Genomic DNA, 13,968 nt, shown 5'->3' on the forward strand with positions numbered 1-13,968 from the left:
GTTTGCAGTTTCTCAAGGCAAGTATCAAAATAAATAAGACAAGGCACATTTAAAAAGCTCGATTTAATATAACAAATGTTTAGAAAAATCTGACTTTGCTAAAACTATAAAGTATTATTTTCTTTTATTGTCACTTGAGATATTTATTCATAGTTGAGACAACTATAAAATAATCACAGCTTTGTGGATATGTCATTCTGATGCTGTCCCAACTGCCTTATCAAACTCTTACTGCCACTGACATGTTGATATTTGTATTTATGCATTTATTTATACATTAGTCAAGTCCATAATAGTATAAATTATCCATGTAAATACATCGCAGTATAAATGGTATTTATATATTAGTCATTTTTGTCATGCCCCCCTTTTTTTCCAAGTTCTTAATTTGAACAGTGTGCCTCATGAATGACGGTTAGGCTCCTGGCTTCTGAGTCAGAAAACTGAAATTGTGGTCCATTTAATTTATGTTTCAGATTCCCCGTGGTCTCGTTTATGTACTACCACAATTTACATGGATACTATAGTACTAGCAAGCGATATTTTAATGTTGATATTTTAATGTTGATATTTTAATGTTGATGTTGATGTTTTCCTTCATTGTGTTAATGTTGGATCTTTACCTTTTGTCAGAGTTACATTTTAAGCATGATGTGGCAGGCAAGGTTAAAATGTTCTCAGAGGGTTTATCTTACATATTAATTACCACAGTATTTAAATAATTTCATCATTACCATTTTTACTAGATGATGAATAGATTTTTGATTAAATGAAAAATGTAAGAATAAAACCTTGAGTCCCTAATGTAAGAAGCATTTTAAAAATAAATATTGTTAATATAAACTGTATATTATGGCTTAACTCTCCATTGGTAACTTGTACTACTTTCTTCACAGAATGTGTTAAAAGACCTTGGACATACCAAAATGCAGCTGGAGACTACTGCCTTTGATGTGCAGTTCTTCATTTCTGAATATGCACAAGATCTGTCTCCCAACCAGAGCAAACAACTGCTTAGGCTCTTAAATACAACTCAGAAATGTTTTCTTGATGTACAGGAATCAGTAACTACCCAGGTGGAACATTTAGAGACTCAGTTACAGCTAGAACAAGATCTTGATGATCAGAAGGTTTGCTTTTCTTTGTGAAGTGGGAGTTCTTTGTTTTTAGTTCTTTAAAGAGTGAAATCTGTAATGCAAATGTCCAGGGATTATGGCAAGACAGGAAAGATTTTTCTGGAAAAGCAGTTAATGGACGGGGCATAGTATAGAGATTCTTCAATACGTAATAATATTGGTTTCCGTATAATGCTATAATTTATTGATTTTAATTTTCATGACTCCCTAAAACTACTGTTTTCAGGTGAGAGTCTTCACTTTTTTTTCTAGGAGTAGGATATATGGTTGTACTCAAATTTCAAGGGATAGACCGATGAACATATGAATAAAGAAGGTTAAGGGTATAGTTTTCCTCTAGGAGTTGGTATGGCACAGCAGTTCAGAGCATGGGCTCTGGAGCCAGATTGTCTGAGTTTACATCCCAGCTGTACCATTCACTCATTATGTGAATTTGGGCAAGTCGCTTAACCATAATTTTCTTATTGGTAAACTGGAAATGGTAGCAGTGTTTACGTGGTAGTATTGTGAGCACTGACTGAAAAAATGAACATAAAACACTCAGTACCTTGCCCAGCATGTGTTAGGCTCCTACTAAGCATGATCTCTGGATGTAAGATTAATAACTAGTGTGTGTATATATTTAATAGGAAAATGAAAGAAGCAACATATTTGACTTAGAATATAGCACTCTAATTATATTCAATACAATTAGTAATAAAAAAAGAGGCGGGAATGGAATTAGACATAGTGATTAAGTAAAAATATTGCATGCAATATTCTTTTTATTATCTCTAGAAGCACCCAGGCATTGTCCCTAGCATGATAACCTATGTGCACATTCGAATATATTAACAGACAAATCACGACTAACTTCTTCTGTTTTGATATCCTTTTACAGAATTAATTGTGTGTGTCGCAGGTTTCAAGACCTTAAGAAAATGGAATGTTTCTTCCTGTCGGTCAGAAGTTCCATCTCTTACACATGTGCATGGCCAGTATTCTGTTGAGCAATTTCATCCAAACATGATCTCTTTCTATGTATATGAGACATGCTCTTACTTTCTGTGTCACCTTGCTCAATTTGTACCCCACTGCTATCATGTTTACAGCATACTTAGAAAAGCTTATTTAGAGGAATCTTGCAAAATGTGTTCTAATAAGGAACTATCACAATATTGAGTTTATGACCATCACTTAAGGTGCTTTGGTTTTGTTCTGCTTTAGATTGTGGCAGAACGTCAGCAGGAATACAAAGAAAAACTTCAAGGGATAAGTGATCTCCTTACCCAAACTGAAAATCGCCTGATTGGCCACCAAGAAGCCTTTGTGATTGGAGATGGCACAGTTGAATTAAAGAAGTACCAATCCAAGCAAGAGGTAGAATTTGGTTTTGCATCAGGAGGTCTATGTTGATATTAAGTTTGATTGCTATTATTTGGAAAGAAGTTAGGATTATAGAAAAGTAGCAATCATTTTAGCTTTTCTGAGGCAAGGCATACCTAGATACTCTCTGGGCCTCCTGAGCTATAAACTTTATATAAGAGTTACATTTCCAACTTTAAGGAAGCCAAGTCACTTTCTTAACTGGTTTTTGGTGAGATGTTGAGTGCAGGAGATGTAAAAGAGGTTTGACAGGGGAAAGACCTTGTGTAATGAGTTAAAACTTGTATCCATTTAAGGCCAACCCACTCACTTGCAAATCAGGTGAAATAGGCAACACTTTGGGTTCTTTGTCTTTTTTTTTTTTTTTAGCTCTTATTCTCTCATCTTACTCTGTAATTTGTTTCTTTTCATTGAAAGAACAAACAATAATGACAGATAAAGATGCTTTATTTTGGTGTCAAAAGAAAGAACATTCTCTAGATAGCTCATGGCCAAATTCCAGATTCTACACATTGTTAGCTTTATAATTTAATTTTTTTAGCCTCAGTTTCTTCATTGGGCATAATTTCATGGCTACGTTATTGTACGAGTTAAGTAAATATGGTGTGTTAGTGACTAGCACAGTTAATGTTACATAGTAGTGGTTCAACAAGTAGTATCTCTTTTATCTTAAATACTCAGAAAAATTGGGGGAAGCTTAAAATAAAGGTATGGAAAATAATATGAAAGCTCAAACAGTTCAATATAGAGAATGAAAATGCAAAGTAAAGGAGGAAGAGAAGAGGAAAAATTGCATAGACATCCCTAGACAGAGGAAAGCTGTAACTGCTGAGGAGACTTCTTAATCTTGAGCTTCCTAGCAGCCAAGGCAGAGAAGCAGACATTACATATTATAGAGCTCTGGTGTTTAGAAGAAATTATCTTAATATAGAAATTATTTTAGGAATGACTTAGCTCGTAACGTAGAGAACTATTTGTTTTTTTCTTGAGAAATATATAATAAAAAGTAAATGTTTTGAAACAGAATGAATAATATGACTACGTGTTTAAAAGATTTTATAAATGTGCTCATATAATATAAAAAATCGTGGTATGTGCCAATTCGTATAGCCTATATACTAAGTACTTCATTGTTTGCAATGTTTTATAAACCACATCTCTTTGTTAAACATGAAAATCTCATACTTTCTTTAATGCTGTTTGAGACTTCAATTTATATTAAATATTGTGATTTAAATAAACTACCTCAAATTAACATATTGAATATGCCTTTTCAGTCTATACATGCTATAATCTCCTTTTCTGCTCAGTGAATTACAACTCTGGAAAAATTAAATAGGTAGTAATTTAATAGATTTTTTTCTTTTGTATTACAAGGAATTACAGAAAGATATGCAAGGAAGTGCACAGGCATTGGCAGAAATAGTGAAGAACACAGAGAACTTCTTAAAAGAGAATGGTGAAAAGCTGTCACAAGAAGATAAATCTTTGATTGAACAGAAACTTAATGAAGCTAAGATAAAGTGTGAACAGCTTAATTTAAAGGCAGAGCAGTCGAAAAAGGAGCTGGATAAAGTTGTGACTACAGCAATCAAGGAAGAAACTGAAAAGGTCCTTATTCAGATATGTGGTACACTGTTGCTTTGTTGAAAATGATTAGTGTGACAGCATCTTGATTTATTAAGTGATATTAGATAGTGGTAAGCAATAATTAACACCAGGGACTGGAATTCTGGGTTTCCAGGTTTATAATTGACCGAATGCTACAAAAAGTTTGAAGAATGGCTTTGCTTATATTTTTTAAAAATTTTAAGTGGGATTGTGAAATTGTGAAATGTATGGGGACTCATTCATTACTGTTATGGTTGAAATTTTGGAAATGTACTTTTAGGAAGAGTAGAAACTTCAAAGTAACTTCCTATTCCTCCAAGGCTTAATTTCAGGGTATTCAGTTTTCAGTTTGTGTCAGTTTTTAGTGTCTCCACTCTAATTTTAAATGATCTAAATATTTACTTTTAGGATGTCTTAAACTAATGCCCCAGCCTATATTCAGAATACCCACTGTGAACTTTCTCCCCTAGGTTGCAGCTGCGAAGCAGCTGGAAGAGAGCAAAACCAAAATAGAAAACCTTTTGGACTGGTTGTCAGATGTTGACAAAGACTCAGGAAGGGTGGGGATAAAACAGAAACAGGTAATTGAACAGAACGGGACTTATTTTCAAGAAGGTGATGGCAAGTCAGCGATTGGAGAAGAGGATGAAGTCAACGGTAACCTGTTGGAAACTGATGTTGATGGGCAGGTTGGAACCACTGAGGAAAACTTGAACCAGCAATACCAGAAAGTTAAGGTTTGTCATCTTAAACATAATGCTATTGTAAAATTCTATTTTCAGATCTGTAAAGACACCTTAGCACATGAGTTATCTTTTCAAAACTTAATGACCATTGAGAGTAAAGTTCTTTTTATCTAGGTTCATCATTATGTGAAATATAAGTTATTGTGAGAATTCTAAGCAAGTCAAAGGCAATGAGAAATAAATCATTAGATATGGCATTCTTATAAATGAAGCAGGTTTATAAGGAATTAATAGAAATAATAATAATAATAGATTTATAGAGCAATTGCAGTGGGCCAGGTACTTATTCTTCTATGTTCTTCCCATTTTAATGCATTTAATTCTCCCAGCTACTCTCCTGAGGTTATTATTCTCACGTTACAGATGGGGAAACTATAACCTACAGACGTAAAATAACTTGCCCAAGGTGACGCATCTAGTAGGGGATGGAGTTTGAATTTAAAACTAGGCCCAGTCACTCTGCTAACTTCTAATCCATGTTCGTAGACCAGCTTGCTGTGACATTCTCTCTGAGCTTCAGCTCTTTCCAGTAACTGCTATGATTGAGAAGAGGAAAGAGCCTTTCTAAAATTTCACTGCATGATGGAAATCAGAGATAACATTAAGGCTACTATAGGAGCAAAGGCAACTCGAAAACCATTTTGGTGTTACACATAACCGATCATTTTATTTCAGTGCTTGGCTTCTGGTGGTGAAATGACTGGACTTTTGCAGTACTGTGTGTTTTCCTCCAAGTTGGAGTCTTTGGACTAGAATGCTCTCTGTGAGGGTCTTATGTCACAGGAAACAAATTAAACCAGAAGAAAGATGGGAATATTTACTGTATCACAATGTCAAGGCGCTGATACAGGACCTTATTGTAATTGTCGCTTGTAATGAAAAATTTAAGGAATTTCTAAAGGAACTTTACGAGTCAGTTACAAAGAAGTCAGGAAAGGTTAGTAACTTGACCTGAGTGGTGAAAAATAACAGTGAGTGGATCAAACATAAAGATGCCTCACAGGAAAGCCTTTGTTTTTAGGCACAGCATGCCGTTTGTCTCCTGATTTTTTTAGACTCTGAAACTACTTGAGAAATTCCTAATTTCCTGAGAAGGTGAAGAGATGGCCCAGGGGCCTGATCGTGGTTGTGTGTCTAGCTCTCTCTAGTGGTGCCACATGTCCTGGGCCAGGCTGTTTTCCTACAGATTGAGTTTTCTCATCTGAAAAAGGAAGGGGATAGAGTAGATAATTTATAAGGTATTCTATATATGTATCCAACCTACTGTGTGCTAAAGACCTACTGGAGGAGAGTACATGAATATAATTCGTAGATCAAAGACACAGCCCACGATGTGGCCGGCATTGTTACAGAAAGTAAGGATACAAGTATTAATGGTTCTGTTCTCATTGAGATCAGACTTGTAACAGAACAGTTGCCCTATAGCAATGCTTCTCAGTCCTTTTCACTTCATAGCATACAGTTATTATTATTTAGCCCCTATGTGCCAACACTGTTCTAGGTACTTGGGGTTCCCTAGTGAGTGAAATACATTCCTTGCCCTGATGCTTGCATACTAGGTTTTGAGGATGATAGAACAGGCAAGAAATAACTAAATTCTGTGGAATGTTACAAGGTAACTTTTTGCTGAGAGAAAACTGTTGAGTTAGATAGGGGTGGTTGTATGTGGGGTTGGGACCAATTTTTAGTTAAATAGGATCATCAGAGTAGGCCACATTGAGAGGATGAGACCTGTGCAAAGACTTAAAGGAGATGGGGGTCACCAGACAGATACCTGGGGAAGAGCTGTTACCAGGCAAGAGAACAACTGGAGGAAAAGTTTCTAAAGTACTTAATGAGGTGGGGGTGAAGGTAGGGTGGGAGAGACCGGAATACTTGGAGTGGAGTGGGAGAGGACCAGGTTATATAGGAAGAGCTCTGAGGTAATGGGATTAAGTCATTTGGCTTCAAGTAAGCCAGTATAAGAAGTGTGGAAAATTGCCCATGAGGGTAATTATCTTTCTTTTTGGTCATATTCACATAGCATATTAGGGTTAATGGAAAAAGCTTCTTAGGGCCTGAGAGAAAGGGACTGTAGCCTCCCAAGTCCTTACCCACCTCCACCTCCCATCCCCAGAGCTTCCCTAAAGGCTGGAGTAACCCCTAGCTATGCACACCTGTGACCTGCTTGCAGCATACCTGCCAGAAACTCTACTTTCTGCCTTCGGGTTGGATTTTAATCTCTGGCACATGTCAGGCTCTTTGGGAAGTGTCAACATATGTGATTTCATGTACTCCTTTCAGCAAACCTGTGACATGTAGGGGTTATTGTCTCCATTTTTCACATGCAGGAAACGAGCTCAATGAATCTAGTGGCTGCAATGTTCTCTTTTATTGTATGTGTTCCTCTAACTTCAATGGGCTTCTCTGAATGTATATTGTTTCTTGCTTAATTATTGTCATAGTGTTTCTGTAGCTTTAAAATTACAGATTCTTTTCTATTTAAACGTGTTTTCAGGGTATTCATAAAAAATATTGCACCCATTTGCTCAATAATTAGGTAAACAGCAGTCTCTTTAGGGTGGTTGTGAGAAGCAGTAAGTAAAATGAGATCTGATTGTAGCTGCTTGTTTTAGAAATCGAAGAGAAATTTGTTACATTTCTTCTAAACTTATCAAAAACAGTACTTGTCCTATGTGATTATTTATTCTAGAGAAGATCGGAAGTCTCTTTAAGATTACACTGCTCAAAATGTAGCTTTTGCTATTCCGAAATTCACCAATGAAGGGAGGAAATACTGTGCTTCTTGAAAAGGTTAACAAGAAGCCAATTGTCTGCTTATAGATCATTTAAGTCTCTAGGCCCTGAGGCAACAGAGGGCTCCGTACAGCTTCGATGTGACTCTGTCAGTGCTTTAAAGTTACTATCGATTTGTTTTCACGTAGGCCCAACATGAGAAGATCATCTCTCAGCACCAAGCTGTCCTCATGGCCACTCAGTCTGCACAAGCCTTGCTTGAGAAACAGGGTCACTATCTCTCTCCTGAGGAAAAAGAGAAACTGCAAAAGAACATGAAGGAACTGAAAGCGCATTATGAAACTGCACTGGCGGAGTCAGAAAAGAAAATGAAGTTAACGCATTCCCTGCAGGAAGAATTAGAAAAGTTCGATGCTGATTACAGTGAATTTGAACACTGGCTGCAGCAGTCCGAACAAGAACTTGAAAACCTGGAGGCAGGTGCAGATGATTTCAATGGTTTAATGACCAAATTGAAGAGGCAGAAGAGTTTCTCAGAAGATGTTATTTCTCACAAAGGTGACTTGAGGTACATTACAATTTCTGGAAACAGAGTGTTAGAAGCAGCCAAATCTTGCAGCAGAAGAGATGGCAGTGGCAAGGATAATATCGACACTTCTTCAACTCACAGAGAAGTCCAGAGCAAACTGGATCATGCTACCAATCGGTTCAGGTCTCTTTACTCTAAGGTAATTTTATTTTTATGTTTTAAGGGGAAGATCAATCTGTGATTATAGTTTTCATTCTATTCTCTTAACTTTTGTTTTGGAATTAGAAGCAAGAAACCTAAAATTTAAAGCAGAGAAAATAAGGTAGTTTCATCTTATTTCCTTCAGTCTTATTTATCTCTTTTACTTCTGAAAAATCTGTTTAAAGATTAAGACCCTCAAGTTATTAGTTTTTTCCTAAAGTTATTTTTTTTAGTTAGTTTTGAGTATATTCTAGGCAGCCATTAATTTTAAAACTCTCTAATACCCATTTGACCACCAGGTGGCGTTTATGTTTTGTCTCCAAGCAAACAGTGACTTGATAATTTTTGGAGCCTCTCAAGCTTGAGAACTAAAGTTTCCTTTTAGGTTAATTCCCTTCACAAATACTACAAGTTTTGTTTTACAGATATATTTTATCAGTGCATTATTTTAATACTTAATGGCAACAGACTTTCAGCTTCCTCTTATTCCTGTGAACAAGTAAAAGAGTTAAAAAAAAAAAAAAAAATTCCCTGTTCACTATACACTGAATAGACTGACCAAGCTGCACAAATGATTTAAAGAGAATCATTGATTCTTGGCCTTTGCTTCATTCTGATCTAGATTATTTGCCCTCCTTGTGTCGATCAGTCTTGTGCAACATACAGAAATGATTTATTAAGCACCTTGAAAACCTTTCTATCAAATATGTATTTAGACACATGGTATATAAAACTTATTTGGAATGTGCCCCGATAGAGCAGGCTCCTCTGATGATTAATATCTAAATCCTTCATTTAGGATTAAGACTCAGCTCTTATAAAGGTGTTTTCAAATTGGTATAAATTTAGGACTAGTCACCTCAATTTTATGGTCCTTTTTTTGATTTGTTAGAGGATGCTTCTTCATATAAAAGAGAAAATTCATTCACTTTGGGTGAAGTCTGGTGTTTTCTAAGTTATATAACTTATAGGTCCTGAGGTTCTTTAACACATAGAAACAGTTGATTTTAATTCTCCACCCTTTTGCTGTTTTGGTTTTTTTAGTGCAGTGTCCTTGGGAATAATCTTAAAGATCTGGTGGATAAGTACCAGCACTATGAAGATGCTTCGTGTGGACTTCTTTCTGAGCTGCAGGCCTGCGAGGTCACAGCGAGCAAACACTTATCTGAACCCATTGCTGTGGACCCTAAAAATCTACAGAGGCAATTAGAAGAGACTAAGGTAAAAAGAGACAGAGACAGAGAGAAAAGAAAAGAGATCCAACCCTTCAGTAGTCTTACTGAAAACCTTTCACTTTACCATACATTGTGATCATTTCACCAGGGAAGGGGGCCAAAGGATGGGAAAAGGGTACTTCTTCCTCTAGGGGGAGTTTTGATTCATTCTTCACAGTCTGTGAATGAGATTGTTTTTTCCACTATTGTTTAACTGGCTTGACATTGCTGTTACGGCTTGTTATTTTCATCCCACTGCTCCCTCCTCCCCAAACAAAAACCAATATTATCTGGACCACTTGTTTATTTGTATACTTATTTATTTTGTTTATTGTCTTTCTCTGCCATTAGAATTAAGCTCCATGAGGGCAGATGTTTTTATTTACTTTGTTCATTGCTGTATACCCAGCACCTAGAACAGTACCTGGCCCATAGTCAGTACTCAGTAAATATTCATTTAAGAATGGATGGGTGGAAGGGAAGAAGGGATGTCACTGTCACATTCGGGATCTGAGGGCCAGGACTGGTGTTCCTGTTGAGTATTCTCATGATTCACAGAGATACAAACTTCAGTTAATTACTTAGCACAGTTCTCAAAAAGTCTACCTGCTCTTTCAAAACTGCAGGCTTGATGTGGGAATTGCATAATCGTGGAGGTCTTAGCCATACCTACAGTGGCAAAGATAATCTGTATTTCTTAAATTTAAAGCATATTTTCACATCCTAATGTAAGGAGAGATAATTTTTGAAAGATCTTATTCTTATTCTATGTGACCAATAATTTTGAATTTGAGAGTTTAATTGCATAAGTCTCTCCTGTGGTTCCTTTTAGTGGTGAGTAGCAGTAGCTTACTGCTGCTATAGCTAGAAAGTAAATACTGTATTGCAATTAAACAACTGCCTTTCAGAATTTAGTTACATCGATTAATTATAGAATCAAAACTCATTATAGTGATGTTAGCAAGGAGAACAGGTGTCCTACTGAGTGATCCTAACATTAGATATTTTTGTTATATAACAAGATTTAAGTAGAAGTTGGTATTGTACATGTAGAAAAGGCTGATTTTTTGTGTAGTAGTCTCACGTGTTCATATTATTGTTCAAGAAAAAGAATTTTTAAATGTTAATAAAAATGAAAGAAATGGAGACTGCCTAATCCTTATAAAAATTTATTCTCTCTACATGTCAAGATCATCTGTAAGGAACATATGAACATATGCCAGAAACAACTTTAATTGCACATTTAATTTTTAAAATTATGCTGTGGCTCAATTAGAATTCATCTTCCTTTGAGATGCTGCTGGTGATTTCTGGCCGGAAGAAAGCTAAGTCATATGCTGGGGTGAAACGTGGCCAGTTAGGACCGAGGCAGAGAGAAGGGGGATGGAAGCATGCGATGGAAGTATAGAGTGAGAGGAGGGAGGAGGCAGACGGGGAGGTGGAGATGGAAGCACTGCTTCTTTCCTGGGCTGGAAAGTTTACCCACCCCTATTAAGCGCCAGGGAGATGTCTTGGGCAGGTCAGCTTCCCTACATTGCTACAGCCTCCCAGAGGTTGCCTCTTCCTTTGGATGTGCATTTTTAGTACTGGATTGTTTTGTTTTGTTTTTATCTCTCTTTCCCACAAGCACAAGAACATCTCTGTCTTAATTAAGTTTCCGGTTCTTCTTCGATTACTTGTCCAAGGACAGTAGATGTGGGAGGGTCAGCGAAGATGCTGTTACATAAAAGCTATTATTTTGATAGGAAATGCCAGTAGCTTAAGATAATTATTAAGATTGCCTATATTACATTTAATTATGTATCTAGGTATTTTTAGCATAAGAAAGTATATCAAGTAGAAATAATATATTTTAAGTTAGAGCTATATTAGGAAACAAATTACATCCAGTATGAAAACAATTATTTTGTAACTAGAGCAAAAAATAAAAAAAGAAATAGAAGAAAAGAAAACCCCAAAGGATGCTATGGCTTTTAAATTAAGTAGAAACATGAATTAATTGTAAAACAGAGGAAAACTTCCTTGATATGTGCTCCAGAAGAAGCCGTTTCTTGTCTTAAGACAGCAAAAGAAATGTAAAAAGGAGAGCAGCATCTCAAAGGAGGATGAATTCTAATTGAGCCACAGCATAATTTTAAAAATTAAATGTGTAATTAAAGTTGTTTCTGGCATATGTTCATATGTTCCTTACAGATGATCTTGACATGTAGAGAGAATAAATTTTTATAAGGATTAGGCAGTCTCCATTTCTTTCATTTTTATTAACATTTAAAAATTCTTTTTCTTGAACAATAATATGAACACATGAGACTACTACACAAAAAATCAGCCTTTTCTACATGTACAATACCAACTTCTACTTAAATTTTGTTGTATAATAAATATAATTTTGGGGGCACCCACTTGGTTCATTTGAAATATTTCTGTCTAATAGCATGTGGCTATTTACAATATTATTCAAAGAACTGTTAGCTGAGTTGTCAGCAATCTGATACCATGGGCTATAATGACACTCCTTGGGATCTGCTTCCAGAGGAATCAGTGGACGATGCAAATTTTTTGCCCCATACGAGGCACAGAAAGACAGGATTCTGGGACCAGTCTAGAAGCCTGGGTTTGGGGCCAGGCATGGAGTTGGGTCACATTGACTGACAATGTCAACCTCCCAATCTTCACTGATCTTTGGGATGGCCATAATAAGTCAGGACACTTTTATGAGCTAGACAATTGCCCACAGCTTTATAAATCTCACCCTTTTCTAATCCAGGCTGGAGACCAAGGTCATAATCTTGTGGTATTCTCTGTTTTAATTTCACTGAAATCCATCAAAAACAATATATGGTACCCATTTGAATACTTCAATTTGTAATTTGTCTTTTTTTTTCTAAAGTGTACTCTAAACCACTAGTACAGCTAAATTATAACTTGATAATGTGTTAGGAATTAAAAACTATTGACTCTCTCTGGAAAGGAAAGGCATGGAATGTTGTGAAGAGAAAAGGTGAAGGAGGGATGCTTCTTCCATAATCCAATTCTAAGTTTTGTAGGCAGGACCATCTTTGGTATTGGATGTTTTTTATAGGACCACGATAACTTTTACAAATATTTATTTGGTAGACATTTATGCGCTAGGCCCTTTGTTAGGTTTTGTGAAGACACAAAAATGTTAAAACCCTACCTCTGCCCTGGGAGAACTCGCATTCTGAAAAAGTTCATTTTTGGAGGTGCCCTTAACCTTTTTTCATGTCCTTAATAACCGTGCAATGAGAATAAGCTGTCCCTGCAGCTTAGACGTCAGTCTGGTTATAGGTAAAGTTCCTTGAGGAATTTCTCATCTAATACTTTCTATAACTAAATCTCTAGAAGAATTTCCCAAACAGATCCACTCTGATGCAGATCCTTTGGCCTCTTGAACAGCTGTAAGATCTGGTATTCAGATCTTATGTTGGTCACAGTTTGGTGGGCTTTCTGCCATATACACAGCTGCCTGTATATTATCACAATTTCTTGGATAGGAAAATTAGTTGAGGAAATTTTTGCCATTGGCTTTATGCATTTGTTTTTTTTTGTTGTTGTTTTGAAGGTTGAAATAGAAGAGGATCTTTTAAAATCTTATACCTTGTCTCTTTGTTTATTTACTTATTCATTTGCTCATTTATTCCAGAAACTCAAAAAAAAAATCTTTATTATGTCTTTAAAAACTTAAAAACAAATTTTAATTTCAGTTGACATACAATATTATATTAGTTTTAGGTGTACAACATAGTCATTAGACATTTATATAACTTACGAAGTGATCACCCCGGTAAGTCTAATACCCACCTGACATCATACATAGTTATTACAGTATTATTGACTATATTCCCTATGCTGTGCTTTACATTCTCATGACTGTTTTTATATCTGGCAATTTATGTATCTTAATCCATTCTCCTTTTTCACCCATCCACCACCCCCTTCCATCTGGCAACTATCAGTTTATTCTCTGTATCTATGAATTTATTTCTGTTTTGGTTGTTTATTTATTTATCTATCTATCTATTTTTTTTTTCATATTCCACATATAAGTGAAATCAAATGGTATTTATCTTTCTTTGACTTATTTCACTTAGCATAATACCGTCTAGGTCCATCCATGTTGTCACAAATGGCAAGATTTCATTCTTTATTATGGCTGAGTAATATTTCATTGTATATACATACCACATCTTCATCTGTTCATTGTTGAGGGACACTTAGGTTGCTTCCATATCTTGGCTATTGTAAATAATGCCTTGATGAACAATGAGGTGCATATCTTTTTATATTAGTGTTTTGGATTTCTTCGTATTCCAGAAACCTGCATCAAGGCCTACTATGTGCCAAGCACAGCTAGGTAGTGATAATAGAAACCTGAATAGGATTCCTAGTTCTCGAGGAGATTACAGTTC

The 13,968-nt window shown here is 35.9% G+C and overlaps 1 protein-coding gene across 3 annotated transcripts in view; it reads left to right on the top strand.

Moving 5' to 3' along the window:
• DST (dystonin) overlaps nucleotides 1-13,968 on the top strand; it is a 417,658-nt gene that overhangs the window by 289,798 nt on the left and 113,892 nt on the right. For all 3 annotated transcript variants that reach the window (XM_023520357.1, XM_011375009.2, XM_011375010.2), the window contains 5 exons: nucleotides 2,343-2,495; nucleotides 3,879-4,112; nucleotides 4,583-4,849; nucleotides 7,783-8,322; nucleotides 9,369-9,545. In XM_023520357.1, the coding sequence (XP_023376125.1) occupies nucleotides 2,343-2,495; nucleotides 3,879-4,112; nucleotides 4,583-4,849; nucleotides 7,783-8,322; nucleotides 9,369-9,545 (1,371 nt within the window). The remainder of the gene's footprint in view (nucleotides 1-2,342; nucleotides 2,496-3,878; nucleotides 4,113-4,582; nucleotides 4,850-7,782; nucleotides 8,323-9,368; nucleotides 9,546-13,968) is intronic.

This window comes from Pteropus vampyrus, unplaced genomic scaffold (genome assembly GCF_000151845.1).
Source record: "Pteropus vampyrus isolate Shadow unplaced genomic scaffold, Pvam_2.0 Scaffold260, whole genome shotgun sequence".
NCBI classification, from domain to species: Eukaryota; Metazoa; Chordata; class Mammalia; order Chiroptera; family Pteropodidae; genus Pteropus; species Pteropus vampyrus.